This window comes from Drosophila elegans, unplaced genomic scaffold (genome assembly GCF_018152505.1).
Source record: "Drosophila elegans isolate 14027-0461.03 unplaced genomic scaffold, ASM1815250v1 contig_208, whole genome shotgun sequence".
NCBI classification, from domain to species: domain Eukaryota; kingdom Metazoa; phylum Arthropoda; class Insecta; order Diptera; family Drosophilidae; genus Drosophila; species Drosophila elegans.
The window spans coordinates 21,402,943-21,430,761 of NW_024545578.1; the positions used below are offsets into that span (position 1 = coordinate 21,402,943).

Genomic DNA, 27,819 nt, shown 5'->3' on the forward strand with positions numbered 1-27,819 from the left:
AAGTGAAATTATGAGAATTATGGCAGGAAATCACTGTGGAAACAAAGGCCAAGTGCTAATCTTGACATTTAATTTGATAATCATAGCAAGCATCGCTCACATTAATGTTTTTAACTTGTTAATTTGGATTCATAGTTATCAACCACAATAGTAATATTTTTTTTACTATAGGGATTCGGCAAACAATTTCATAAAAATAAATTAAAATTAATATACAACCGAATCGCAATTTAAGATTTTGCTATTTCTTCTTTGTTTTTTTACCTCTTCTAATTAATGTTCTAGTCTTTGATCATTCAAATCAATAAATAAATTTCGTCTGCGCCCGCATCTCCATGTTAAGCTAACAGCAGCTTGTAAATTTTGAAACCGGGATAAATTTTAACCCTCTACACACACAAAGCCAAACATGGTTTCTTACTTTCAATCATTTTTTTTGTGATAAAACGGTTTATACGCTGATCGGAATGTTAATTAGTTATTCTGTTTGCACTATTTTTTGTTGAACTTATATTGAATATTGAATTTTGTTGAATTTAAAATTTAATCGTCTTTGTTAAAAAAACACATTAAAAAACACCGCTAAAAATAAATTTTACTATTATATTTATTCTAAAAAAAATATAAAAATAATTTAATTTAATATAATAATTCATGTACTATTTTATGCAAAAACTGCTGAAGCCATATTTTTTTCCAACTAAACTATGCCCAAAAAAAAACAAAATTCAAATCTATATTATATGTACCTAAATAAACACAAACTATTAAAAAAAAAATGTCTTTATTATTATTATTAAAATTTGCTGTTGACTTAACCTGAAGCTGAGAAAACTGGCCTTGATTCGATATTCAAACTAAGCAGCAAAATTATGACGAATAAAGTTACATTAATTTGCTTTCGCAATGCATTGTCACGTGAGCCTCCTGAAGTCTTGGGGTTTTTCACAATTTCTTCTTCGTTTACTGCAGTCAAAGTATAATAGTCCAAAAATTCCTCATTTTCTATATTTTCTTCGTACTCTCCAGGATTATTTCCGGGTGGAGAATACCTGACTACCAGTATATTTCTTCCATTCGGGTTGCTGCAAATATATGAATTACCAGTTGGGTGAGGGAAACACTCATTACTTACGCTGGATTCTTGGGCGCCCATCCAATACCGATGTTCACAGATGACTTCCACGTGATTGCTGAAAACTTATCGGCCAAAGATTGTTCAATTTTGGTTCGGCGATTTTTTGCCTTACGATAACACTTGGCCCCTGCAGTGGACCAGTACCTAACACAATTATTATTCTTAAACTCGCAAATGTTTTCCGTGTAGCTGTTTTTCAATGGATCCGATAAGGGAAAAGCCAGATGATCCACAAAAAAATCTTCCTGGTCTTTGTATAACTTTTGATCTGGGATTTTTAAGGTGGCCAAATGCTATATAAGAAGTGTTGTATATAACGTGTATATAAATTTTGAAGTATCGCATACCTTTGCATAGTCTTCACATTCTTCGGAAAGTTCATTGGACATGGTAAACTCCGGGACTAACCAATTTCTACGATGTTCATTATGGTGCATAATCACTTCTTCCATAATGTTTACATATCCCAATCCATTCTGGCAGAGCTAGTATAATAGTTTCTTTATAAATATTTTCAAAAATGTTATAATTCAAATAACCTCAGAAACAAAAACCATTAGAAAAAGAAACATGTCACAATATATACTAATATTAAGGTTTGACAAGTTTTTCTTATAAGAATAAAACGTTAACAGGAAGAAAAAGTGAAATTTTCAGCTGCTTTTGTTTGTCTCTTGACAAGCAAATAATATTTTTAGTTCTATGTGCACAATATTTACCAGATTTAAATACGTCATGCAGTTGAGTAAATATGGGTTGTCGGGGCTATTATTGTGCACCCAATATGCCACCAGATGATAAGACTATTATGGAAAACGATTACCAGTCAGCCATTTCAACTAGTGCTAATTCATTGCACTTTTCTATCTGGGTCCTACACGTGTCCGATTTGAATGCGGATTAGGTTGTCTACCCCTCTAATTGGAATCTATTTCAAAATGACCCCTTAGGGACTTCAGTTCATTGTCAACGAAATGGAATTTTTCACCCAAGGTTAATTTGATTTGCGGCACGTTTATCATTGAGTCTTTTTCTAAATTCTGAATCTGTTGTGTTCTCTGAATGGGGTTTTTGACTCTGCCCAGGCAGAGAAAAACATATTTTTCATTCAAATTTATAAGTAAAAAACTTTTAAATTATAAAAAATATTATACAAACACATAAATGTATAAACAAATATAAATATTTTTTAAACTTCCATTACTGAAATAACCCATGATGAGTATCTAGTTAGAAAAAATTATTTTGTATTATTTTTTTTTAAATTTTAATCGCATGTATTTTTCCTAAAATATTTAAATTTTGTTTATAAAGTGAATAATGAAAATATTTATTTATATTTAAAACAACAATTTAAATTTAACCATTAAAGCTTAAACCAAATTATTATATAAACGAAACTTACTAGGCAGCGTTTTATGCAATAATAATTTTTAGTTGATTATTAAAATATTTGACAACATACAATGTTTTTTTATAAATGCTGAAAAGGACTAACTTGCGTTGAGTCAATTTTAAATTTTAAAATTAAATTTTTTCTAAAGAGTGAAGAGTACTCAAACCATTACAGACACACCCCCTAAAGTGGTGACAAAAAAAGGGGGCTTGTCCGAAAACCCAAATACCGAGCACCCTGTAGCCTCCAATTGAAGCTTGCGTAATGTCCAACCAACGCAATATGTACTATGTACGATGTATTTGCACTGATTTAGACTTGCCCCGCCACCGAAAAGGAAACCCATCCATCTGAGGCACTTGTTGTTGTCAATTGTCGGGCCTCCTCCATATATTCGCTTTCGTTTTTATTGAATCTCGGACCGGACCGGGCCCCAAACAAATTCGGTTCGCCATGGCGACAGTTCGCGCTCATAATGAATTTGACTGGCTGCCAACTAACACTCTAACACGCTAACTAAGTAACTAAGCGACTAGACGAGACGAATGGAGCCGACGGGATCCGACTGCTCACGCGATATATGTGAAAACATATAGCGGAAATTGGGCGGGAGTGAAGTAATGTTGAGGGCTTGGTGAAAAATATATTGCGAATTTCGAAATCAGTTGAAAACCGTAGCTCGCTGGCATCGCTCGTCGCGAATCGGAAGATCGTCAGTCCGGAAAATGTTTCGCAAATGCCTTGCCAGCCTGGCCCTGGCCCCCGTCCCCAGTCCGATTTCGATTTCGATCCCCAGGATAACCCCGGTGGCCAGTCAGCTCGTCCAGCGCCGCTCTGTCCACCAGGTGCCCCACGAGGGCAGGCCGCCAAAAATTCTCATCACAGGTCAGTTGCCGCGCCACGTGGACGATCTATATTTATCCGCATCGCCATGCGTTCAAGGCTGATCGGACGACCCAGCTGTCCGTCCAGAATATTTATTACTTATTCTTCTATTCCACACACGACAAATTTAAAAAAAAATTTCCATTTTCAAAATATTTCTAAGCAGTTATTCAAATTTTGACATTAATTTTTTTTACTCCGCTGCTGATGTGCTATTCAAAAGATTTAAACATTGATTTACTGTGATCTTTAAAATAGATCAGGCAAAAAAATCCAAAATTTAAAAACGTTCCTTTTTCAAAATGTTTATAAGCAGTTATTAAAATTTTGGCAGTAACTTTTTTGTAAATCGCTGAAAGTGTGTTATTTACAAAATTTGAACATTGCTTAATAGGGATCTTTTAAATGGGTCAAAAAAACTCTTTCGTATATAAAAGAAATTAAAAAAAAAAAGTTTATAACAAAAAGTGACTTTTTCAAAGAAGGAAAAATGCATAGCAAAATAGTTAAAGAAAATCTTTATCGTCAAATAATAATAAAGTTATTTAAACATTTTTAACTTGTTGTTCAAATTGTGGTAATCAATATAGTTGTGTAACCATACAACACATGTTCACAGTGACATAAAAATAAAATTAAAAAAATATTCATGAGACTTTAAATATAAAAGTGTCGAGTAATTAAATTTTTTTTTGTATTGATAAAATTCAAAATCAAATACAACAGCGACTGCGGTCTTTCTTGTTTTTATTATTTGATACATGTTAAAATGTAATGTGATATTTTTTTATTTTTTTATAGGTGGCCTAGGGCAGTTGGGCATTGAGTGCGCAAAACTATTGCGGGCGCACTACGGCAGCGAGAATGTAATTCTCTCCGACATCATCAAGCCCAGTCAGTCTGTGCTGGAGAATGGGCCGTACATCTTTGCCGATATCCTGGACTTCAAGGGTCTGCAAAAGATCGTTGTGAACCACCGCATCGACTGGCTGATCCATTTCTCGGCATTGCTCAGTGCCGTGGGCGAACAAAATGTGCCACTGGCAGTGAGGTACGATTTTTTTACTCATATATTCAACTTTTTTTTGTCCCTTCCGATTTCAATCGTAATATTAAATTAATTATTTTCCGAAACACAACTTTTTATTTTAATTTTTCATTAAAAAAGTAGATCATGTATTTAAAACAAAGTGCAATTGCATCATGTTTAATTCACGTTTTCTTAAATTGTTTAAAAAGTAAATTTTAATAAATTCTTTAAACTAAAACATTATTTAAGGTATTTTAAACATAAATTTGTTTTTTGGAAAGTAAGCATTATGACTAATTAAAGTGTCCTATGACTCAAAGGTATGTTTTGTCCCACTACAATTATGTTGACCGTAGCTGTACAAAAATCATACAATAATCACATTAATGTTCGTTATTTTATTACTAAAATGTTACCTTGTTTTATTAATTTACTCGTTTTTAAGATCTTTAAATCATTAAATCGTTTTCTTATCTTATAAAAATCCCGCTTAATATAAATTTATAGGGTCAACATTGAGGGTGTTCACAATGTCATCGAGCTGGCGAAGCAATATAGGCTCCGTATCTTTGTGCCTAGCACCATTGGGGCTTTTGGCCCCGACAGCCCCCGCAATCCCACTCCAAATGTTACGGTATGTTTGACTCCTGTTTGCACACCCAAAAGTTTGTTCGATACTTATGGCCCAATTCCACAGATCCAACGTCCGCGCACAATTTATGGCGTTTCCAAAGTGCACGCCGAGCTGATTGGCGAATACTATTACCACAAGTTTGGCCTGGACTTCAGATGCCTGCGCTTCCCCGGAGTTATATCCAGTGATCCGCCAGGCGGTGGCACCACAGGTAGGAATGGATACTTAATCGCCTGTACTTTCTACATGGTCTCATGCATATCCATCTGCGGGAAAATATCTTTGAGTCACTATTCCATTGAAACTGTGTCGCTAGGCGAATTTCAAGCTTTATTTAATCCAATTTTGTATCATAAATGCCTCAATTGATGATGGTTGATGGTAATCAAAGAGCATGACAATGGGCATAATTTATACACGAGGTAGGTCTCATGCTACGCCTTTTTATTGGGCGGAGCAAAGCTCGTGACCCATTTTAATTTTTCCTTTAAACAATTGAATTGATTAAATTGAAGATGTTTAAGTCTTAGAAATATTATGCCCTCAAGTGCTTTCACTTATGCTTGCTAAGAGTAAAAGAAAGTCAAATTGATATTTGACAAAAATATAGCTTTAAAGATAGAAATTGTTGAATAATGATATACGTATACGTAATTTTACTGTTTAAATTACGCAAGCTTTAAAACTACGAAAAAGCTTTTCAAGATTTCTGTTGAAATTAAAATACAAGTTATTTTATTCAATTAATTTCAATAATTGAAATTTGTTTTGCAGTACATCAAAACTAATGTTTTGCAGTTACATTTTTGTTATCAATATATATTTTTTTTATATTTCAGACTATGCCGTGGCAGTATTCCACGATGCCCTGCGACATGGGAAATACAACTGCTATCTGCGTCCTGATACAAGACTGCCCATGATGTACATCGAGGATTGTTTGCGGTGAGTGGAAAACATTACATTACATTATTATTAAGTACTTTTTTTCTTTGACCATGGAAATATAAGGTTAATCAAATCATAATCTAGCCAGAAACGAAGAAAACTTCGGAAAGCCGAAGCTTATACACCCTAGCAGATGTTTCAAAAGTGTAATATTTATTAAAACAACTACATAATTAGATATTTATCCGTGCGTGTTTTAATACAGTGAAGCTATGAAGAGTTTTCGATTAACTATACGATCGTTCCTATGGAATATATACAATGTATTCGTCCAATTTTAATAAACATAAGTATAAAATAAAACCATTAAAAAAAATAATTGATACACAGCGTATATAAAATTTAAAATGTATATTTCTGATTGTTCCTATGGAAGCTATCTGATATAGTTGTCCGATCCATCTCGTTCTGACTAACATATATACTTTCTGCAATAAAAAGACGGATGTACATGGCTAGATCGACTGATCAAGATTTTGTTCATGATGTTGATCAAGAATATATAAACTTTATGTGGTCGCAAACGTATGCTTTTAACTGGAATTATAATACTTTCTGCAAGGGTATACACGTATAGCCGTTTCTTATTTTCAAAATAAGCGCATTTAAGTGTATTTATAAAATAAAATCGCGCAATTTTTTATGAACCTTTAATTTGTTTCCCCATTAGAGCACTCCTGGAGTTTATGAGGGCACCCAATGAGCAGCTGAAGCGCCGTGTATACAATGTGACCGCCATGTCCTTCACTCCCGAGGAGCTGTTTGCCCAGCTGGGGAAGCACGTGCCCAATCTGCACGTGACCTACCAGCCGGACAGTCGTCAATTGATCGCAGACTCGTGGCCAGAGGTGTTCGACGACTCGGATGCCCGGAAGGACTGGCACTGGCAGCACAAGTACGACCTGGCCAACTTAGTGGACTTCATGGTCAAGGATGTCCAGGAGAACTACATCAATGTGCAGCTGCAACAGCAGAAGCTGCAGATCTGATCAACAGGGGAGCGGATCAGGGCGATCAAACAACCGCATCAAGTATTCTTAAGTAATGAAATTCTGTCGCATTTAACACTGCATTTATTTAGTGGATACCAACACAAAGTTCTGTACTATTTACCTTCGCAAATACAATAAGGCATTTATTGGAAAAGAAAACTAGTGAATTACTTATTTGTAGGGCAACAATGATTTTCGTTTGAAAATTTGAACTTTTTTTTACTTATATTTCACCGTAATTTGAGCCATATTTAAGTGCCTTGTTTCTAGTTTACCATATTTAAAACTGCTTATGAAGTGCTCTTTCATACACATTTCATAGATTGTGACTATTGAGTTCAAGCTATTGTATTTTATATCTAAAAAATAAATATTTAATAATAATATTTGATTTGAATGCATTTTTTAAAGTTAATTATGGCGTAAATCTAAAATAGTTCTTTCAAAAATAGTCAAGTAAAAAATGTTAAAAATTGCAATATTATCATATTAAAAATAACTTTTAAATAATGGCAAAAATATTTAAATTAAGTTGAATATCGATTTATTTTAAATTCAACGGAAGTAAAAAAAAGTTTTAAAAGTGTTTAGCATCGATGTTAAGCCCACTATTCAAAACAAAATCCATATACAATTTTTACTCACAAAATTTTTTACATGGAACACCTTTGTTTTAGGGGAAATTCTGTTGGAAAAATAAAGAAAGCCCCCAATAATAATGCCCATATTAAATAATTCTAAACTTAATCTGAGCTTCGCAATGATAGCTTATGGTTTATTAGAATTCAAATACTAATACTAAGCACCTTCAAGTTGCGATATGCGAGAGCTTATATTACTACTTAGGTTAGGATTTACAATGCTCGTTTGGAGTTAATTGGGCTATTGCTAGATATCAAACTCCTCTTGCTCCGACCCGCTGAGCTTTCGAAAGTGATGCAGACAACCGCCGTGTGTGGCTATATACAAGTCCGCTTCGGCTTCGCTGCCTATGGATTTTGATTTGATATTCTTGAGAGGATCTATAGATTTTCTTGAAATTTGCTGCGATGGTGGCATTCGGTGCTCTGCGGATTCTGTAAACGAGCAGAGTGGGTAGAGTTGTCTATCAGTTTTGAATGTTACACTCGATGCCGTAGCTCTGGCTTGTTGCATTTGCTCTCTAGATCTTTCACAAAGTGTTATTTCATGCCTTTAATTCAATCATGTTTTCTTAAAGTTTGCTGATTTCCGTATATCAAGTTTTTAAGAGATAGTTTGTTGAATTCCTGAAAAATTTATGGGATTTCAGAAAGCTTAATCTACATAAATGTTAAATTTCTATATTAAAGTTATTTCAAAATATTTACTTAATACAATTTCAAGTTTCATATGGATTTCTTTAGAAACATTATCTTTCTATAAAAAATTAAAATATTGAAATTTAGAAAAAAATAACTATGACAGAAAAAAAGTTTTAGTATTCACTATTTTTTTCAAAATTATAAAAAAATGTTTAGTACTTAAATGGAAGAAAATATGGAGTAGGTTTATTAAACCCAAAAACCAAAAAGTATTTTAAGGGTAAACAAAATATTTCATAATTCCTTATAGTCTTAATATATAAATCATCCATATGCTTACATACATATTTCAATGACATTTTGAACTTATGGTGTTAGGTCTTATAAGTAATTTAAACTAATTTTACGAATCATCAACTTCACATTGGCGGAATTATATGTTAAATACATTTATCCAACACTTTGTGAAGGCTCTAAGCAATCGCTTCAAGCTGATTGAACATTTTACTTAAAATTATATTGCTCTTGTATTAGCTGATTGCAATGTTTCGCAGAGTTAACGATTACATATTGAAACTAATTAAGTATTTAATTTCTTTATGCAATTAAGTACAGTATGGGCTGTGTGTTTAACAATTTATACAGAATACTTATATTGGTTCTTTCGTTTGCTGATTGTTTTTTTTTTTACAAGTTTCATTTTTGGTACGTGTTAAGTATGTGCATTGCAATTAATTTCAATTTAATTGTTTGTTTGCGTTAATTTGGCTTCTGAGTAATAATTTGTGAACATTTTTGGATACATTGGCTGTTTTGCAAATAAAGAGAGACGCGTCGCTCGGTGAACTGTTGCATGTGTTTTTGTGCGTTTTTCTCAGTTAGAGGTAAATGTTCATTTTGGACTATGTACATTTAAAAAATTTTGTGTGAACGAGGGCCCCTAAATCATGTGCGACATCATGCAACGACTCACATCACGGTTAGCGCGATGCAAATGACCTTGAAAATGCTGATTAATGCGCTGATGATGTTGCTGCTGCTGCGACTGATGATGTTGCTGCTGCTGCTGCTGTGCTGGAAAACTCGTCTCTGATTCCATCATCATGCCGCCGGTGGCCTGCATCTCGTAATCCATCAAACAGGCCTGTGTTCCAATTAATTGTGTGGCAGGCAGGGAAAAGAAATCTGCAAATAGAGAGAGAGAAACCGATTTAGTAGTACAATGACACAAAAAAACATCAATAAAATTTATCTAACGATTTTACACTTAAATGTTGAAAAAATTTAAAATTTTGTTTAGCACTTTAAGGTGAAACAACCATACATATAAGATAAATAAATGGACAATATTATTTTATAAGTACATTATTTTAAATAATAGGGTCCATAGATTTACATTTTTTTTCAGTGCAACGGCAATGCAACGCAACACGTTGACACTATCGATATTTGCCCCAATTACCAAACGTTTATTTATAGCCAATTCGAAGCAGAGCCGCGAGTTGCTGTCGTTGTCATTTCTTATCTCCGAGTTAGTTTTTTTTTTGTTTCTGTTTTTTTGTTTGTGCTGATACCATATCAAAACAATAGACTGCAATTTAAAAAAAATTTTTATATCACTTAAAAAAAAATTGTTTAAGTATGAACACAATTTTCAAAATGTTAAAGACATTGTTTACTTCCTACTCTCGTTAAATTATATTTTTCAATTTAGTACTATTTTTATATTTATTTTAAATATTAATATTTTTATTTGCTAACCCAACAATTTGTATAATTGGAAACATTAATACATTAGTTCTATTCTATTTTACAAATAACTAAAATGATCGAAAATGGTTAATTTTTTAAGTACATTTCAACTTTTATGTTTTTAAAGCTATGCGATCATTTATACATCCGCCAAGACAACATTTTTTTTTATGAATTTTATAATGTCCATAAATTCACCCAACCAAGAAAACCGATAATAAAAATATTTTTGTGGCATGCCATATAAATCAAAAAAATATTTATAATGTCTTTCAAACATCACAAAAAACAATATACCCTCTGCAAGGGTATAGATTATTGATTCACTCTCGCTAGATATACACACTTTTTTTTACCGGCTGTTCATATATACACCCACACACTGCCTTCTGCCCTTTGTTTTCTACTGTTGAAACACTTTCGCAAATGCAGATTGATTAAACTCGCGGGGTAAGGAGAATTTAAGCACTACGCTGACCCCTTCATATCCACAACCCCTTTTAGATAATCCCCAACTGGAAGTCGTGTGTTTAGTCGAGCAAACACAGCGATATAATGACTGTCAAGCCGGTTTGCTTTTGCTGAAATTAAGCGGCTGTCAAGTGCTTATCGTTTTGAGTGCGATGGTTTCTATATGTCAGCGATAGCAAAAATCTAACTGAATAAATGGGAACTGATAACACAGGTCACCGAGAGGTAAAAAAAAAAGCGAACTGGGCCACAAGGTCAGATAATTTTGTAAATTTACAGGTTTTACGACACTTTTCACGCAACGCCAATTCAATGCGCGAGTCAAGGTCGAATGATAAAAAAAAAACGAAAATTATACCAAAAATTATAAAGTGTGTTCCGCTTTTTAAATTCACTTTGTAATATGGTTTTCTTATTTCGTTCAAGTTGGCCAATATAATTTGTATTTGATTATAAAGGTTGGATTAGTTGAAAACGAGATATACATACATATACCCATAAGATAAATGATAATCAACTCAAAGTACTTGCTTCGTTTGCAAAAAAACAAACCTTAAAAGCTTTTTCTGTTTTAAGACTTATTTGCAAATAGAAAGCACTGGGTGACTTAGATAAAATCAGTAATTTACCAGATTTTTACTTGCCATTAAAACAGAGATTATTAAGTTGCGGCAATAAAATAAACAGATAATCTTAGCTAATCTTATTTTTAAAATCTTAAATATTTTAGTAAAATAAAAAAAATATTTGTATAGCTATAATTGTAAGATTGTTTCGTTAGCCTTAACTCTATAAACTCATGATATATATTCATAAAGCAAATAACAATTAATAAATAATTCCGAATTAATGTGTGTGTATTCAAGAGCGGTAATAAAATAAATGGGGCTGTAAAACCATGCGTTTTACTGGCTTTAGCAGGTAAAAAATGAGAAAATGTGCAAGACACAGTGCAAACAATGAATATCAAAAATCATTGTTGTATACTCTACCAAATTTATTTACTGGAACAAACAAAAATTTAACACCTTTTTATCCTTTTTTCACTTTTAAGAGGGAGCACTGTAATCCCTTTTTGGAGAACCCTAAAGTGCTTACCATTGCAATACTGGGCGGCCAGATCGGCTTCGTCGTAGCGGCAACGCTTGGTGTACATCGGCTGGTCCACATCCGCATCCTCGCCAGGATTTTGACCGGGATTCAGGCGCTTCTTGCAGCGCATTACTTCCGGTGGCAGGACTACCGGCATCGCTTGCCCAGTCTCAATGTGTATGTTGTTATTATTGTTGTTGTTGTTGTTGGCATCGGTCATGAAAGTGACGGCGCGTGGATTGAAAGGATCCATCGAAGGACGCAGCATTTCGGTTTCGAAAGTGGCGGCTGCCGACGGATCACCATGTGCCCAGCACTCGAAATTCGTCAAAACCATGGCGCGCTGCAGTGGAAATTCCCCAAAAAAATAAACGATGGACCGAACTGTACGAAATCGTGCCGCTAACTGCAGGCGCGTACTTTATATGGACTTAGCGGGCTCTCGGTCGTTAATTACCGCCGAATATACGCAGCAATTGGCAATGGCTGAAATAAATTTAATTAACACACGCAAACGGGACGCGCGAGCAATCGGCCAAAATGTGAACGCGATGACGGCAACTGTTAAAAATAAACCAATAAGCAAGTTTTTACATTTTGCCGCGTGCGCCTTTTGATTCACGTTTGCTTTTGTTTTCTTTCGCTCCAGTGGGACCGCACTGTCGGTGTCGCAATATGGCCGTCGGCCGTGGGAAATATACTGGAAAATACTAAAAAAGATTGGTTACTATACAACTGCGGTGAAAATCATAGGGTCGAATTGTTAAAAAAATTAATATGCCTTACTTTTACAAAGATGCATTTCAACTGGAAAAAGTACTCGTTTTTTGTTCTTATTCAATGTATCAAAAATTTGTACAAATGAATACAAGTATAAGTATTAAAATAGGGTCACTCAATACTCCCAATATATAGGTAGCATTTATTGCTAATTTTAACATGTGTTTTTTTTTTTAGTTTTATAAATAAGGTTATTACTACTAATACCTAATTAATTTCAAATAAGTCTGGAATAGAAAGAAAAACAGCACGTATATTTAAAATGTACTTTGGTAAAATAAATGCTCAAAGCAGTGTATCTTGGTAATGGGCTTATGACATTGCATTAATTGCTAATTTTTTTTAGCTACAACAAACGTATGGCGTTTCCAATGAGCAATGAATTATGAAAAGTGGCAAAACTCGATACCCGTAAAAAGTACTAGACGAAATTGGGTAAAAAAAATAGATAAAACACCACCGGGGCCGATGCATCATTGGAGTTGACAACAAAACGGAATTAAAATGAGAGGCTTAATGGTATAATTGTAGATTTTTTACTATTTAAATGTAAAAATTAGCAGGATAAACACAATAGAATAAACAAAACAATAAAGTTTGAACTTAACGTTAAAAAGGCAGCGGGACCGTGAACTTAAAACCAAAAAAAAAAAAAAAAAAATTAATAATTAAAATAATTTTCGATTTAAAATATTTGTTACAAAACGAATAATCGAATATCTACGGTATCTTTTGGTATATTTGATGTTTCGAACGGTACTACCGTTTTATCATGTGACTAGTGATTTGTCAAATATTTCTGATAACCGAATGGCAGGTCAAAGCAAAAAACGAAATTAAAAGAAATTATTGCTTTTTTCAATTAACCCTGGTTTAATATAGCTAGTAAAATGTCGAATAAAACTAAGAAGAGCACCGATGGCAACGGAGGAGGGCTGAAACAAGGCCGCCAGCAATCGCACGTAAGTAACTACATACATACATGGGTGCCAATGCCGGCTAGCTAATCCCTTGTTTATTTTGGATACCCAGGACTTGCAGGACTACAGCTCGTTCAAGACGGTCCTGTACTATTGCATGCTCATCGTATTCCTGCCCGTGCTGACTTTCTTCGTCCTGAAAGGTTTCGTTCTGGATCGATTCCTCGACATTTCGGAAGTCAAAGTCAATATCGCAGCTGCCGTGGGAGCGGTCATATCATTGCACATCGCTCTGGCACTTTATATCTACAGGGCCTATTTCGGAGCATCCGGTTCGAAGGCCTCCAAAACGGACTAATCCTCATTCATCCGGACTGTTTTCCCCATTTCCATTAACCATAGATCGGCAAAGCACTCTTGTACATACATACTATATATATATATACAAATGTTTATATGCCAGCGAGGGAGGAGAAAGTCGCCTGTAAACCGTGTGTAATCGTTTTCCATTGCATAAGTTTCGATAACAGCGTGGAAAGCGAGTTGTCAAGTGTTCTGTGTGCATAATTTGTATTAAAAAAGACATAAATAAGTGAAAATGCGTGTGCTATTAAGAAATTATTCCCTGATGGAGACTGTCAAGAGATTGCTGCCAAAGCCCCGCAAAAAGATATACAATCTGGGCGCTTGTTTCGAGTTGGTGGATATTCCTAAGGTTAGAAGTGGAACATACTTAAGAGATACAATTTTTGGGGCTTTATTAATGTGGAGGTGGGATTTAAAGAGGCTTAACTCCAGCGAGAACTAATGAGACAGTACGTTTAGAGAGAATTTATCTAAAAACACAAACTAACCAATATAAATACACCACAAATTATTATCTTATCAACAAATTTTTTAACTGGTCTATAATTGACCTTAAAATATTCGAAACTTTCAATATTGTTTCGTATCCAAAAAAAATATTTACATTAGGTTGCCTTTCGAAAAAAAACCATTATATGTTTTTAGTGCCCGTTAACTTATTTATGGTGCTGCCAGCTGTTAACGCCTAGCGTTGCCACCTGTTAAAGCTGAAAAGCAGCTGTTCTAACAACATGGGCGTAAACATAGCTACTTCTTTAGTGGGGTTAGAATTAACTTTGAATGGACTTTCTAAAAATACCAATTAGTTATTTATTATAGGAATATTCGAAAACGTATTATATATAATATTTAACAAGAATGACTTACCAAAACTCAAAGTTTTATTTTGAATTATTTAATACTGGCAAACAATCTAATCCCCCTTTGCTACGCCTATGCTTTGTTGTTTTGTGCCACACACAAGTTTCCCCGAATAACTTGCTAAAATGATAAATTACTAGCCACGGCAGATATTTCCCATTACATGCCGCAGTCTGCTGCAAAGTCGTGCCGCAGACGCACGTCCTTGGAACTCCACACACTTGCCGCTATTGATCGGAACCACCTGTTGGGGCAGAACACTCCCACACATCAAAACAAAATACTCGGCCACGTAGTCTTTAGTCAGTCGGTTAAATATGCTCCAACGAACCACTAGAATTTGGACGCTGTGCGTGCAGACGGCTTTGATAGCCACCTTGGCCAGGGGATCCGTACAACTCAAGGATAATCTCGTGGGGCGCTCGCAGGTCAACAAAGGATACACCTTTCCAGCTGCCACCTAAACCTATGTATGTCTTCTTTACTCCCAACAGATATCCTACAATCCCAGTGAGCTTTCCGAATCCCGCTTTCTGGAGTACAGCAATCTGTCCGATAAACTGCATCTAAGGGAGGCCATCGACAATATCTTAATACCCCGAGTTGTGGGCTCGGGAAACCACAGCATTGTACGGAAGTATATAAGCCAGAGCTTGAGGGATCTGGACTGGGATGTGGAGGTGAACAGTTTCCACGACGAAACTCCCATCAAGGGAAAATTGCATTTTCACAACATCATAGCCACACTGAATCCAAACGCAGAGCGTTTCCTGGTGTTGGCCTGCCATTACGATAGCAAGTACATGCCGGGAGTGGAATTCCTGGGGGCCACCGACTCCGCAGTGCCGTGTGCCATGCTCCTGAACCTGGCCCAAGTGCTGCAGGAGCAACTTAAGCCCCTCAAGAAAAGCAAACTCAGTTTGATGCTCTTGTTCTTTGACGGCGAGGAGGCCTTCGAGGAATGGGGACCCAAGGATTCCATTTACGGAGCCCGTCACTTGGCCAAAAAGTGGCACAAGGAAAAGAAACTGGACAGGATAGATATGTTGGTGCTACTGGATCTTTTAGGAGCCCCCGATCCAGCTTTCTACAGCTTCTTCGAGAACACCGAGTCCTGGTACATGCGTATGCAGTCCGTTGAGACAAGGCTGGCCAAGTTGCAGCTCTTGGAGCGCTATGCCAACAGTGGAGTTTCCCAGCGCGATCCCACCCGCTACTTCCAGTCGCAGGCCATGCGATCCTCCTACATCGAGGACGATCACATACCCTTCCTGCGGCGAAATGTACCGGTGCTGCACCTCATTCCGGTGCCCTTTCCAAGTGTCTGGCATACGCCGGATGATAACGCCAGTGTGATTGATTATGCGACGACGGACAACCTGGCACTGATTATACGGCTCTTCGCTTTGGAGTACCTGCTGGGCGGAGGCGAGCACAAGTAGTACAAGTTATGCCCCCCAGTGAATCACAAATGTTCTATCTAATTACGGCCTTATCTAACTGACCTGTCCGATATGGGGACATTGTTAAATGTTCTTTTACCCGCCGCGGTACCTTGGAGAGGACCCTATTGTTAACTGACTGTGTGCTTCAAAACTACTTAAGCAGACTTACAAAACACCTATCCAAATATTTTTATACCCACGTATTTATAGTTCAAAGAAAAGATTGTTTAGCTAATGACACGTCAAGTTTGATATATTTTTTGTAATCTTTCGGTTGTAAATGTTTAAGACTTATATAGTACAACATATACATAGTAAATGTACCTTAAAACAAATTATTCGTAAACTAATTGCACTGGTTGGCAAAATGTAGTTCGTTTCTTGACACAAGAGAGGGGAGAAAACAGCACCTGATTATAAACATTTATTTTAAGTGATTTCATTGTGTTCTAAAATTTCGGTTCTGAAATTTAACGTCTTAGGATTAAAAGTATATATATTAAAATTTAGATGAGATACAAAAATTTGACTAAAAGTGCTCAAAACCAAATTCTTAAAATCAAAACATGATCGAAAAGAAGTTGGTTAAGACTTAATATTGAAGTTGACTGAAACTCTTTTGCTTACATTTTACTGAATTCTCAACTCTTGTGATCAAGCGTAGCCTACCAGTTCTTCTTAGGCGTCTAGTTTTAAAAAAGGAGCTCCAACAGATATATGGCAAATTCGTAAACTAACTTAAGAACTAGCTAAAATCGTTAAGCCTTGATTCAATACTATGGTTATTTAAGGTGAATCAATCGCTACTCGTTGGAGGAGGTGGACTGTCATTTGATTTGGATGTATATTCATTCGATGAAGATGTACCCAAACAGGTCGATTCAGCATCCGATGGCGTATGTTGCAGTTTGGGCATGGATTTGGCCACTTCCTGATCTTGACCCTTTAACAGCTGGGCTGCATTCAGTTCCTTGGGTTTCTCCACAACCACTGCGCTAAGTTCGGCGCAGGATTTCGATTTTCCCCTGCCATGATCGTGGCCATCGCCTTGACATTTGATTGGAGTAGATGACTTTCGGCCTCCGGGAGCATCGCAAACCTCACGGAGATCGCTGCGGGAGTCCCGGCAACAAACTTTTTCAATGCATTCCGCTGCCTGACATTGCATCAGGCATTCCAGCGAGGCAGAGGCATTTTTATTGGTGGACGGATAAAACTCCGGTTGGATGGTGACCGCTCCGATACCCTGATCATGGAAATATGCCCGCACCTGTTCGATGATCTTGAGGTAGAGTTTGGGATTCTGGAACTGGATGTGAATGGTGGCCACGTATCGATGGGCGGCCAACTGCCATATGTGCAGATCATGGTAACTGATAATCTCCGGGAATTTGGTGACCAGTGTCCTCTCAAAGATCTCCAGATCGATGGAACCCGGAATTGTTTGTAGCAGGATCAGGCAGGATTCTTTCACTATAAAAGATATAACAAATAATTTAATTTTAGAAGATAATTTATTAAAGAAAAAAAATATTGAAAATAAAAAAATGTTAGATTGTAAATAAAAAACTGTTAAAAAGACAATTTGTATATTTTACAAAAATAGTTGTGCTGTTGTTTAAGATATCTTCTAGAAATTGACATATTGACATTTAAAGCTATTATCAAAAGTTAATAGGAATGACCTATTCATTATTTTTTTTCTTTTGTGGTTTTATATAATATAATATAATTTAAATAATATGCACTTACTGTAGGGATAGCTAAGCGTCACGAGCAGGACACAAGAGAAAATGGAGAGGACGGGATCAATAAATTTGGCAGTATGATGCTCATCCTCCGCCACATAGACGATTGCGGCACAAACGATCACAAATATGGTACTGGACACATCGCGCAGCATTTCCACTGCTCCCTGGCGTTTGGTGGCGAAGTAAACACTACCCACCTCCGCCTCCAATTCCTCGCGTAACTGACGATCGTTTCGGGATTTACTGAGTTGCCTTTGCATTGGAGTGAGGGACAGATCCAGATTGCTGGACATGGGACGCTCAAGCACCACATTTCCGCCGGGAGTCAGGTGCAGAAAGCTGCCCTGATGCAGCGTGTATCCGCCAATGAGCAGATATGTAAGTCCATTCAGGACTAGGCCCACAAAGCCGAGCATCATCATTGGAATCGGTAGGTGCATCGTATCTTGATGGTCGATGTGAACAAGTGTTTGCAAAGCCTCCACCACCAGGGAAAAGGATAACGACGCCAGGATAATGAACACAATCAGCATGGTCAGTATATCGATCCTGGCCCAACCAAAGGTATTTCGTAGCTTTTGCTCACGGCACTCCCGTTTAGCCCGTTTTTGGGCCTCCGTTTCGGCCAGGTTAACAACCACTCCCGATCCATTGCCGTTGAAGTTGACCTTGGTCTGATTTGGGGGCGGATTTTGGGGATCCGGCTTTTGTTTACTATGCTAAAAGATTTCAAAAAGAATGACAATAACAAATAATTAAATAGTTTATTGGTTGAAAAAAGTCAATTTAACAATAAAAGAAGTTTATGTTTTAGCACAAAAATTAAAATACAGGGCTGTAAAAAGGGAATTCTTTTTTTTTTAATCTTTTAAAAAATTATTGAAAAGTTTTAGTTTAAAAAAGGTAAAAAACATATTCCAGATAACTTTATAACTTTTTTCAGCCGCTATTCGTTAACTTTCACGGTTTGCTTTCAAATGAAGTACATTCCTCAGTAATGTATTAGAAAAAATTTTAATCATTTTCCGTGTACTTTTACTTATTGAGCCAATAAAGTCTATGTTGTATAGACAACATTAATTGTTATTGTCCAATTTTTTACAATGTTGTCCAAAAACATCAAATAGGAATAGAATCAAGTGGAAAAGTTCAAACATCGTCATGCTTTCTAAGCCAAATCATAACAATTGGCATTGGCCCATCAACAATTGTTGGCAGCTATTTAAACGCTTCGCTGATCTTCCGTCTGCCCCATTATATAAGCTCGGAATCGGCCCACACAACTGTCCACACCTACAACACCGTCAACTGTTTGGAAGCTTTCGATTTCTGGTCTGTAACTCTGCGATTTTGGCCAAGTCTTGTTTGCTTTCTGCCGTTTTGGGCCTTGTCTTTGTCTTTTGCGAAACGTGCTTGGCACGCTTTCCCGTGGCGGCAACGATTTTTGCATCCATTCAATAACAAAATATTAGCTTTGGCTGCTCCATAAATTTTTAGTCGGACATTTTGCTTATGGAAGTATTCACCTTGAATTTAAATTAATCCGTGGCAAACTAAAAATGAAGAAAATAGTTCAAGCGATGTCACGGCGTTTGATTAAATATTGATTATTTAAGTTGCCATATTAACAATATATTTTGTAAAACTGCAAATAATATTTAAACAAAATAAGGGTAAAAGTTTTTATTAGAAAAAAAAGCAGTTTAACTATGGATAATTAATTCAAGAAACTTTTAAAAATTAATTCAAAAATGTTTTTTTTAATTTTCATAAGTTAGAACTTAAAAGCTAAACAACTTTTAACTTTAATTTATTTGAAATTTTTTATATTAGGCAAAAAATAGATATATAAAGTTTCTTTTCTGAAATTTTGTTTAAAAATTAAAATTAGAACACAAACTCAAAATCAATCAATTGAATGGAATCCTTTCTATCCCTAACTATAAAGATCTCACATATATTGCCTTTTTTGCAATCTACCAAACGATACTCATAAATTTGTTTTCCATTTGAACTTATCTGAACATAGAAACTGAGTATGACAACACTTTGTACGATATCTCCGTGTAATCAACCTAATTTCATGTCACAAGCTGTGTAGACAGAGGCATTTCACTTGAGTAGCCAATTACACAGCAATCAGCTGATAAGCCCAACAAAAACCGTGACCAAATTGACCGATAAGCCCAAATAATAACCAAAAAACCACTCCCAAGAGATAAAAATTTCAAAAATTTGGACATAAATTATCGAAATAAAACTCCAAACAAAACCAGTTCTGCGCCAAGTAAAAAATGTGTTTGGAATGCGTTCGATACATTTTTTGCTGGCCACAATAAAAGTTCAATGCACCAGCATCTGTTTCGACTTTGCACCAGCACGCGACATTTCCTGGCCAAAAACAAAAATTAAAACCGCCAAGCAAAATAAGTCAAACTGCTCTGGCAACACAATTATTTTTTGAAAACAATCAGTGAAAAATATTTCGGTTTAAGATATTGTATATATAAAGAATACAGGTCGAAAAGTTGAAAAAAAAATTACATTTTCCTATATTTTTTGGTTAAGTATTTGTGAAATAACTTATTTTGTAAATATGTTTGTTTAGTCCCATTAAAAACGGTTTAACGGAAAGAATCATTTGCTAGCTGTCAATATATATATTATATTTTTAATTTTTGCTTTAATATAACAAACGTTATATTTATATTATTACATGATTTCGATAGCAATTAAAGGTGAGGTAAGATATGTAGCGCTTTAATATTTTCCATTTGAGGTATTATTTTTAATTTACAAATCAATAATCAAAGAAATGTTTTTCAGTGCACAAACAGGTTGCTCCACTTACCTTAATTGTGATGATGCAGCCGCCGAGTGCGAAAATGTTGCACAACATGTGATGGGATGCCATCAGTAGAGTGAGTCCGTGCGTCAAGTGGCTGAGGATCAGCTGGAGCACGAAGTAGCAGATCGATAGCACCAGCACCGTGTACAGCGGGATCGGCCTGCACCGCTGAAGTATCTCTTTCACCGGCATTGTCTGCAAGAGGGCATCGAAAGTGGGTGAGAAGTGATTGCTTAAATATTCGATACTTTACGGAAATAAATGTCGGGGAGGTCACAACTTGTCAACGAACCCTCATAGGTGTGATCTATATAAATTGACTCAATTTATTGCTTATACAAATTTACAATTTGCATGTTTATCAACTTGTCAATCGTCATTCCACCTCATTGGAAAATTTGTGATAATATCTCAGCAAGCTTTAGCCGGTAATAAATCGAATTTAAAAGGGTATTTTATAAATTTCACATTAAAAATTATTATTTCAGTGAACATAACCTATGTACATTATTTTAAGTAGACATATTTTGGCTACAAATATTATTCACTTATTTTGTTTAATTTTGTAAAGCCATTTTAGTTTTCGATCAAATTATATAAGAAGCATTTTCTTTACTAGCTAATTAAATTTAAAAATATTAAAAAAAAATTTTACACGAAAAGGGATGAACCCTTAATTATCAGTTATTGATAGATCATTATTAGAACTAGCAAAAAACCGCCGTCACATCTATCAATAGACAGAAAACCTTTTATTAGCCATTCAATGAGTAAAACCGATCCGAACTGTGTCAAGTTCAAGTGTCCAATGCGGGTTAAACGAACCGAACCGTTTTGGAGCGATACCGCACTGAACCGAGCTGAACCTGCCATATTTAGGGTTCAGCCCATGCCAACCTGGTATGCAAATCGATATCATGATCATCATCATGTGGGCATGGGCCTGGGTCTGAGCTTCTCCTGGATTGCATGCAAATGAAGATGCAAAATGGGCCCGTTTTACCTGTGGCTACCTCAGCGTATCTCATCGAATCGATCGCTTCGATCGCTTCGATCGCCTGCGACATTGACGTAACTTTACGTGATCGTGGATATATGGCTACCGATTGTTTGTTGGCCTCCCCAGTTTTTGTTTGCCGCAATGTAACCCCAAGGTTGAACCCTATTCGGTTGATCATTTGTAATGGTTAAATGCCCTCTAGTAAAGTAATTATCGTGGAACATGTCGCACTTTTCGGTTAATCCAAATGGACGGTCTAAAAGTTACAAGGACTGAGGGAGTAATTAAAATCAAGACCTTTTTGCTTTGATTTTTTACAACTTATTCCAATTTTAAAATAAGGGTTGCCAAGATTCTAATGACATTTTAATTACAACAGTGATTTTTCAAACAGAGCATACTTTTTTTTTGTAGGTGATGCCTGAGATCACTTTTTTTGCAATAAATCTTAGCTGATTTATATCCGTCGCTTCCATCTGGAATGCTCAATAAGTATACTACGCAAATGAACACTATCAGCAATCATTATATTCTATTAAATGATGCAAGCCTCCCCTGCACGTTGTCGACTTTTAAATGAGCCAATTGCATTCCAAATTGTCACACGTGCAATAGCGAATAATTGGAATCGATCAAATGATATAATCTATTGTTTTAGTACCCCCATATAGGAGGTTTGTAATTAGAAGCTAAGTACAAAAGCGCTAAATGGCGCCTCGGGGGCACTAGATTGTGCACCCCAGCAAACAATCGAATGATTCCCATACTTACAGCAGAGACATTGTACAGATAACAATTAACAAGATACTATTGTACAGGTAGCAACAAACAATTTAGATACTCCCCATAGACAAATATATATAGGGGGATGATATATAGTATACATATGTATCTCCCAGTTGTTCCACTTGCCACAGCCGCTAAATGTTCATTTCCTCAATTTGATTTCATTTTCATTGGAAATTGGAGGAGTGCGGTGGTTTGTGGGAGGTAATGGAACAGGGGCTCGAACACGAGATAACAAAAGATAAGCGGAGATACAGATACAGATACAGATACAGATACAGATACAGATACAGATACAGATACAGATACAGATACAGATACTGAGGCATGGGAAACCTTAGTTCGCTTATTGTTGGTGTAGTTGCTAGGGGATAAAGAAGATAAGAAAGTGATCCTCGAGATAAAACATTGTGTGATATAAATGGAATGTGAATTTTAAGCCTTGAACTGTAGCAAAATCAAGTATATTTATAATTTACAATTTGTTTGTAACTTAAAATGTAAACGATTTTATTACTTTAAGTAATGAATTAAATCGGAAAATAAATACACTACATTTTAGTATATGTAAGACAACACTAATATTGAATTTTATTTTGAATTAATCAAAATGGTACATGATCTTTTTGATTAGAATGAGTTTGGAACTAGCTTTTGAAAAAATCTTTAAGTATTTCAATTAATTTTGAATTTACTCTTTTCACGTGTTCTCTTAACTTTTAACGACCTACCAAAATATTTGATTGGAATCCGGACTTTGTTTGTTTTCGTAAAACCCAGATCGTAAATCTGCGCCAAAAGTTGACAACTTGATTGTCAATTAGGTGAATACTACAACTCACTTCATCAATTGAAAGCATCAACAAAATGCGAGAAGCATGCAATAAAATTTGGGACCAATAACATTTGCTTTTTTATTTTGATTTGCCATCAGGTGCATTAATTCTGTTTGTTGGTTTGTTTGATTTTTCGTTTGGGCCGTTGCCTGCATACAAATTGAACTTGGCAACAAAAACCATTTGTACTTTGATTTTTGCGTAGATTTCGAAATTGAATTAAAAAATACTTCCTATGCGGGTCCCTGGCCTGTTTTTAAAGCCACCAACAGCACCTATCTAATATTTTTGACCATTTCGACCACAATGACAAGGTCGCCGATGCTTTTAGAATTTGTAATGCACAAGGGGAATAGAAAACAAACTTGATTTATTTTAAAAATCTATCAATATTGTTATTGCCTATCACTGGGATATAGACAAAGTGTGCTGCCAATATTTTATTACTTTGTTGTCGTTGGCAATTAGCTATTGTGTATGAGGCATATTTGAACACTTTTCGAACGCGCCAAAAGCAGACACCTGATAAGCAGACAGAGATAGTTGTCTAGCCACCTATTGCTATCTCGCCCTCATGTGATTATATGGGAATTGGACAGCTCTACTGATAAGAACGATTTTGAAACAATATCGAAAACAACTCGGCATCAGGTGGGTTAAAATACCATCGCTAGACGGGGGATTCGATGAGGAATGTTGTTAAGGAAACATGTTGCTACCGGCAAATGTTGCTAGGTAAGTTAGGAAAATTTCATTACTAGTTCAGTAGATTTTGAGTTTTCAGTTTTTGGGACATTTTTGGCGTTCCTCCAAAAACCTAGAATTAACATCATTATATATTTAAAGACTATGCAAAGATACAAACTTGAATTTTTACTATCAACCGTTCAAAATAGTTCGTTTCGAAAACAGATCACTAAAGGAGTTACTTACGATAAATATCTTGACAACAAAATCAATACACTTAATGAATACATTGTTGACTAGGATTAGGTTTTCTTTCTTTTTTAAACCGCTGTTTCTGTTATAAACTGACTTTCGTCTGACTTCTGCCTGTCTTAATCGTAATAATGAAACTCAATACGCTAATGCAATTTCTTTTCTTTATATAGTTGTAGATAAAACTGCACAGCCCTGACCACCTGTACATAATATAAGCTGAGGCCCACAATTCAATGAAATATTCCCATTAAAATAAACAAAGAAGTGTAAAAATTTTAATTACAGTTTTATGCACCACGATCTACGTGAGATCTGCGCCTATAAATCCATGAATGAAACGCCCAGCAAAGCACTTTCCCTGGCATCCTCATCAGAAACGTGATCAAGTGGAATGAGATTTTTTGATGATATATAAACCCATTAAAATAATACACAAATTGATATTAATGCTGATTACTAAAGACCCACTTCAATTACACTTAATGACTCGCCTTTGGAAAAAAAAATTGAATAAAATATAAACATACAGTTGCGGTCGAAATTTTATATATTAAAATATTTTAGCGATTATTTCTTGAAATGCATTTACATAACTACCAAAAACTAAACTTTTTCTTAATTTAAGCAAGAATATTTTTTAGTAACGTGAACTTCTAGGAGTAAGCGATATATTTTCGCTTTTTGTTGGACTTTGATCTTTATAGTCTTTTATTTTAATTATGATACTAATACTATAATAAAGTAAACCCTATTTTTAAAGGCAACCACTATTATTTTGACCCATTCTGTTTGTTTATATTTTCAACAACTAACGGATGGATAATTGTTTATAATATTGCATTGGGAACACGGCTGCGTTCTTCAGTACTTGAGCCAAGGCCCGGATCAATTTGCATTGAATTAGCTTAGAGTGAGAATTTGTTTTTAGCTCAATCTTAGCCCCCGAGACGATTGGATCGTAGACAGATATAACCTATAATTAGCGTTGATTTCGATCAAATTTATTTTTATACCCCGCAGATGGTGTTATTTTAGCTTTAGTAATTTTTTGGGGTAATATTTTTTCACATCGGTGCCAAGAGGCGCGAGGCGTCTTAATAATCACTTGCTAAATGGATTCACAGTCAGCCTGCTAACGAATCAGTCATCTATATATATATATCTATACCATCTGAAACTGTGCTTTCGGATCCCGGTCCCAGATATGTACGCAGGCAAATATTATTCGCACAAGGCCGAAACCCTCTTATCAGTCTAGACCCCCTTCGTCTATAAGTGAGATTTTGGCTTACAACTGGAAATTTACCGTCTTTTGGACTCTGATAAGCGGAAAAATGCGTGCGTTCCTCGTACGCTGGCTATTTATAGCCGGCGGCACTGTAAATTGCTTAGGAAAATTAGCTTTTCCTATTTTATTATTGTTATTACATTCACACACACGCACGTTCACGATTTAAAATATTTTGAGGCACGCGCGAATTTTCGGGAGCGAATTACCTAGCGTTGTTTACTGCAGCGCGGCTCAAATACGAATGATCGCCAAAGCCGACACAAAATATATAGCACACTAATTTGAGGTACGACGGGAAAGCCAAGTGATTTTGGCAAGCCGCCGACTTTGTACACTTTCTGTTGTTCCCAATAATAGCAGGTGTATGTTTTAAAAAGTTGTTAAAACTGTTTGATGCAATTCTAACAACTTTCTAATAATTGAAAATGTATTTTATATTATTATTCAACAAATTATTTTAAACAATTGTTTGATCATATTTTTGGTTACACTTAGCAGGGTATTAAAAGGTTCTGGTATATAATTGAAAGTGATTTTCTTACATTATTATCTTACATATTTTACAAACAATTATTTACATTTATAATTTAAATTAACATTTTACACGTAGAACTGATAGAGACTAACTTTTTTATTACAACTATAATTTTAAAGCAATCTGTAAATGCGCTATTCAAGAAAATGTATTTTGATTTTCTAATTCCAAATTCTCAGAAATAAGTTTCATGTTTATTAATCAGAAAAATCCAAAGAAAAGGCTGTTGAGGAGATTAAAAGTTAAATTTCTAAATTAGTGTAATATAATGTTTATTTGAAAGGTATGCTCTCAATATATTAATGCTCCTTGCTAAGTTGGAAAATACAAAGAGGTATCAAAATCGTAGTACTTATTGTAACGGTATGAAACGCAAAGAGAGATGGCCGAAAAAAAAAACAACAATAGCAATGACCACAGCCGGCAAAACATAAACGGAATGCCCGCGAATTGAAAGTGAGCGTAAGACTGCACGTGTGTGTGTGTAGAAAGGTGGAGGAAAGGGGAGAAAATAACGAGAGAGAGAGCGAAAGCACGGCGATAGCGATTGTGTGGGTGTAAAAGTGCGTGAGAATGTTGAAAGTTATCAGCTGATAGAGAGAAATAAAGGAGAAAGAGAGAAAACGAGGGGAACAGCAGGTAAGCTTGTATTTCGCGAGACAGTTTGTATGTGCATGTCTGATCGTGTGTAAGTATGTTTTGATGTTATCTAGGCATGTTTATGATGCTTACATATGAATATGTACATATACATATACGTTTTATGTACGTACATATGTAGATACATATATGATAATCAATGCGGAATTAAGTCCACTATTGTCAAACACACTGATCTAGCTTATCAAACAAACAACTGTCTGCAATAAATTAGTCCCAGAATTTTAGAAATTTAATTTTTAATCAAGTATTTTTAGACATGGTGATTAAATAGGAAAAATAAATAAAAAAAAATATTTTATGCAAACATTTATACATACATATGTACATATAAATATGTATTATTGATGTTGGGTTAAATATAAAACACTATTAACACAGTATTTTAATTTGTGACTTTAACTGTTAGATGCATTTTTAATTAAATTTAAAGCATTTTTTTACAAACTGAGCTGGTAACAGTCAATGTTCAAGAAATATTTAAGTTACTTCAAATAGTAAAATATACAAATTTTATTCTATTCAAAGAGTCTGGACCCGGTTCTAATTAGTTTACCTTTATTGTATAATGAAAGGACGGATTTTCTAGGAGGTATTATATTTATGACCGCAACAATGTGTATCCATATCAATAATTTTACCACAAGCTCACTTTTACTCGACTGCTTATCGACGTTGATATGAGGGCACTTAATCCCTATTTGGTAGATGTTGAACAGATAGCACTTTGCTAGTACGATGCTCTCGTGCTTACAGCTCGAAGGCGACTAACTAAATTCTTTGTCCACAGAACCCAGGCCGTGCCGAATTAAGCGATCCGCGGGCCTGCAAATTGCAATTAAACCACGCACATTAGATAAAAACTCGGCGGTTTGACTGGCTGTCAAGGCAGTTCCATTTCAACTGGGACACGGTTAGCTTACGTCTTATTTGTTCAAGACTATTCATAAATTAAGAGCCAGTTGAGTAGATTTGTCAACTATAATAACAGCTAAGCAAGTGATTAAATAAGATAACCATCACAAGGTTATTAAATTGTAACAAACCAAACTGTAAGGTAATTAGTAAGCTTACTTTATTCTTTCTTAAAAATAAAATGTACATAACACATATATTTATTTAAAATAAAGCCACAAATTAGTCAATTTATCAACAGATAATAGGTACATACATATGT

At 35.3% G+C, this 27,819-nt stretch overlaps 6 protein-coding genes across 11 annotated transcripts; 3 read left to right on the forward strand and 3 right to left on the reverse strand.

Moving 5' to 3' along the window:
* Nucleotides 1-789: 789 nt before the first annotated feature.
* LOC108142316 lies at nucleotides 790-1,744 on the reverse strand. Of its 2 annotated transcripts, none has more exons than XM_017266068.2 (4): nucleotides 1,678-1,744; nucleotides 1,486-1,623; nucleotides 1,136-1,431; nucleotides 790-1,070 (listed from the first exon to the last, which is right to left on the reverse strand). In XM_017266068.2, exons 1-4 carry the CDS (start codon nucleotides 1,708-1,710, stop codon nucleotides 815-817), a joined length of 723 nt encoding a protein of 240 aa, XP_017121557.1. In that variant the 5' UTR covers nucleotides 1,711-1,744; the 3' UTR covers nucleotides 790-814. The 2 variants fall into 2 exon arrangements, with proteins under 2 accessions (XP_017121557.1, XP_017121556.1); XM_017266067.2 differs by having other exon boundaries at nucleotides 790-1,085.
* Nucleotides 1,745-2,989: 1,245 nt separating this feature from the next.
* LOC108142849 (L-threonine 3-dehydrogenase, mitochondrial) lies at nucleotides 2,990-7,177 on the forward strand. The gene is made up of 6 exons (XM_017266918.2): nucleotides 2,990-3,419; nucleotides 4,221-4,470; nucleotides 4,957-5,083; nucleotides 5,147-5,294; nucleotides 5,923-6,028; nucleotides 6,702-7,177. The coding sequence occupies exons 1-6, from the start codon at nucleotides 3,260-3,262 to the stop codon at nucleotides 7,018-7,020; spliced, it is 1,110 nt and encodes a 369-aa protein (XP_017122407.1). The 5' UTR covers nucleotides 2,990-3,259; the 3' UTR covers nucleotides 7,021-7,177.
* Nucleotides 7,178-7,772: 595 nt separating this feature from the next.
* On the reverse strand, nucleotides 7,773-12,245 carry LOC108142801 (probable basic-leucine zipper transcription factor D). The gene is made up of 3 exons (XM_017266856.2): nucleotides 11,628-12,245; nucleotides 9,306-9,491; nucleotides 7,773-8,099 (listed from the first exon to the last, which is right to left on the reverse strand). The coding sequence occupies exons 1-3, from the start codon at nucleotides 11,956-11,958 to the stop codon at nucleotides 7,912-7,914; spliced, it is 705 nt and encodes a 234-aa protein (XP_017122345.1). The 5' UTR covers nucleotides 11,959-12,245; the 3' UTR covers nucleotides 7,773-7,911.
* A 930-nt stretch (nucleotides 12,246-13,175) lies between these two features.
* LOC108142588 (vacuolar ATPase assembly integral membrane protein VMA21 homolog) lies at nucleotides 13,176-13,920 on the forward strand. Its single transcript, XM_017266552.2, has 2 exons — nucleotides 13,176-13,363; nucleotides 13,434-13,920. Exons 1-2 carry the CDS (start codon nucleotides 13,292-13,294, stop codon nucleotides 13,677-13,679), a joined length of 318 nt encoding a protein of 105 aa, XP_017122041.1. The 5' UTR covers nucleotides 13,176-13,291; the 3' UTR covers nucleotides 13,680-13,920.
* Nucleotides 13,920-16,328, forward strand: LOC108142587 (glutaminyl-peptide cyclotransferase). Of its 2 annotated transcripts, none has more exons than XM_017266550.2 (2): nucleotides 13,920-14,036; nucleotides 15,043-16,328. In XM_017266550.2, exons 1-2 carry the CDS (start codon nucleotides 13,920-13,922, stop codon nucleotides 15,988-15,990), a joined length of 1,065 nt encoding a protein of 354 aa, XP_017122039.1. In that variant the 3' UTR covers nucleotides 15,991-16,328. The 2 variants fall into 2 exon arrangements, with proteins under 2 accessions (XP_017122039.1, XP_017122040.1); XM_017266551.2 differs by lacking the exon at nucleotides 13,920-14,036 and adding an exon at nucleotides 14,624-14,976.
* On the reverse strand, nucleotides 16,226-27,407 carry LOC108142586 (zinc transporter 1). Of its 4 annotated transcripts, none has more exons than XM_017266546.2 (4): nucleotides 27,295-27,407; nucleotides 20,596-20,787; nucleotides 17,746-18,463; nucleotides 16,226-17,466 (listed from the first exon to the last, which is right to left on the reverse strand). In XM_017266546.2, exons 2-4 carry the CDS (start codon nucleotides 20,782-20,784, stop codon nucleotides 16,790-16,792), a joined length of 1,584 nt encoding a protein of 527 aa, XP_017122035.1. In that variant the 5' UTR covers nucleotides 20,785-20,787; nucleotides 27,295-27,407; the 3' UTR covers nucleotides 16,226-16,789. The 4 variants fall into 4 exon arrangements, with proteins under 4 accessions (XP_017122035.1, XP_017122038.1, XP_017122036.1 ...); XM_017266549.1 differs by having other exon boundaries at nucleotides 27,284-27,402; XM_017266547.2 differs by lacking the exon at nucleotides 27,295-27,407 and adding an exon at nucleotides 27,199-27,217.
* Between the last annotated feature and the right edge of the window lie 412 nt (nucleotides 27,408-27,819).

Coding starts and splice junctions, on each gene's coding strand:
- LOC108142316 (XM_017266067.2), bottom strand. CDS start 1,710: ATGTTTCTTTTTCTAATGGTTTTTGTTTCTGAG. Junction 1,624..1,677: donor TAATGGTTTTTGTTTCTGAG/GTTATTTGAATT, acceptor CTATTATACTAG/CTCTGCCAGAATGGATTGGG. Junction 1,432..1,485: donor AATGTGAAGACTATGCAAAG/GTATGCGATACT, acceptor CTTCTTATATAG/CATTTGGCCACCTTAAAAAT.
- LOC108142849 (XM_017266918.2), top strand. CDS start 3,260: ATGTTTCGCAAATGCCTTGCCAGCCTGGCCCTGGCCCCCGTCCCCAGT. Junction 3,420..4,220: donor GCCAAAAATTCTCATCACAG/GTCAGTTGCCGC, acceptor ATTTTTTTATAG/GTGGCCTAGGGCAGTTGGGC. Junction 6,029..6,701: donor TACATCGAGGATTGTTTGCG/GTGAGTGGAAAA, acceptor TTTCCCCATTAG/AGCACTCCTGGAGTTTATGA.
- LOC108142801 (XM_017266856.2), bottom strand. CDS start 11,958: ATGGTTTTGACGAATTTCGAGTGCTGGGCACATGGTGATCCGTCGGCA. Junction 9,492..11,627: donor GGCCGCCCAGTATTGCAATG/GTAAGCACTTTA, acceptor CTCTATTTGCAG/ATTTCTTTTCCCTGCCTGCC. Junction 8,100..9,305: donor CATTAATCAGCATTTTCAAG/GTCATTTGCATC, acceptor GCTCGTTTACAG/AATCCGCAGAGCACCGAATG.
- LOC108142588 (XM_017266552.2), top strand. CDS start 13,292: ATGTCGAATAAAACTAAGAAGAGCACCGATGGCAACGGAGGAGGGCTG. Junction 13,364..13,433: donor AAGGCCGCCAGCAATCGCAC/GTAAGTAACTAC, acceptor TTGGATACCCAG/GACTTGCAGGACTACAGCTC.
- LOC108142587 (XM_017266550.2), top strand. CDS start 13,920: ATGCGTGTGCTATTAAGAAATTATTCCCTGATGGAGACTGTCAAGAGA. Junction 14,037..15,042: donor AGTTGGTGGATATTCCTAAG/GTTAGAAGTGGA, acceptor TACTCCCAACAG/ATATCCTACAATCCCAGTGA.
- LOC108142586 (XM_017266546.2), bottom strand. CDS start 20,784: ATGCCGGTGAAAGAGATACTTCAGCGGTGCAGGCCGATCCCGCTGTAC. Junction 18,464..20,595: donor GCTGCATCATCACAATTAAG/GTAAGTGGAGCA, acceptor GAAATCTTTTAG/CATAGTAAACAAAAGCCGGA. Junction 17,467..17,745: donor GACGCTTAGCTATCCCTACA/GTAAGTGCATAT, acceptor TATCTTTTATAG/TGAAAGAATCCTGCCTGATC.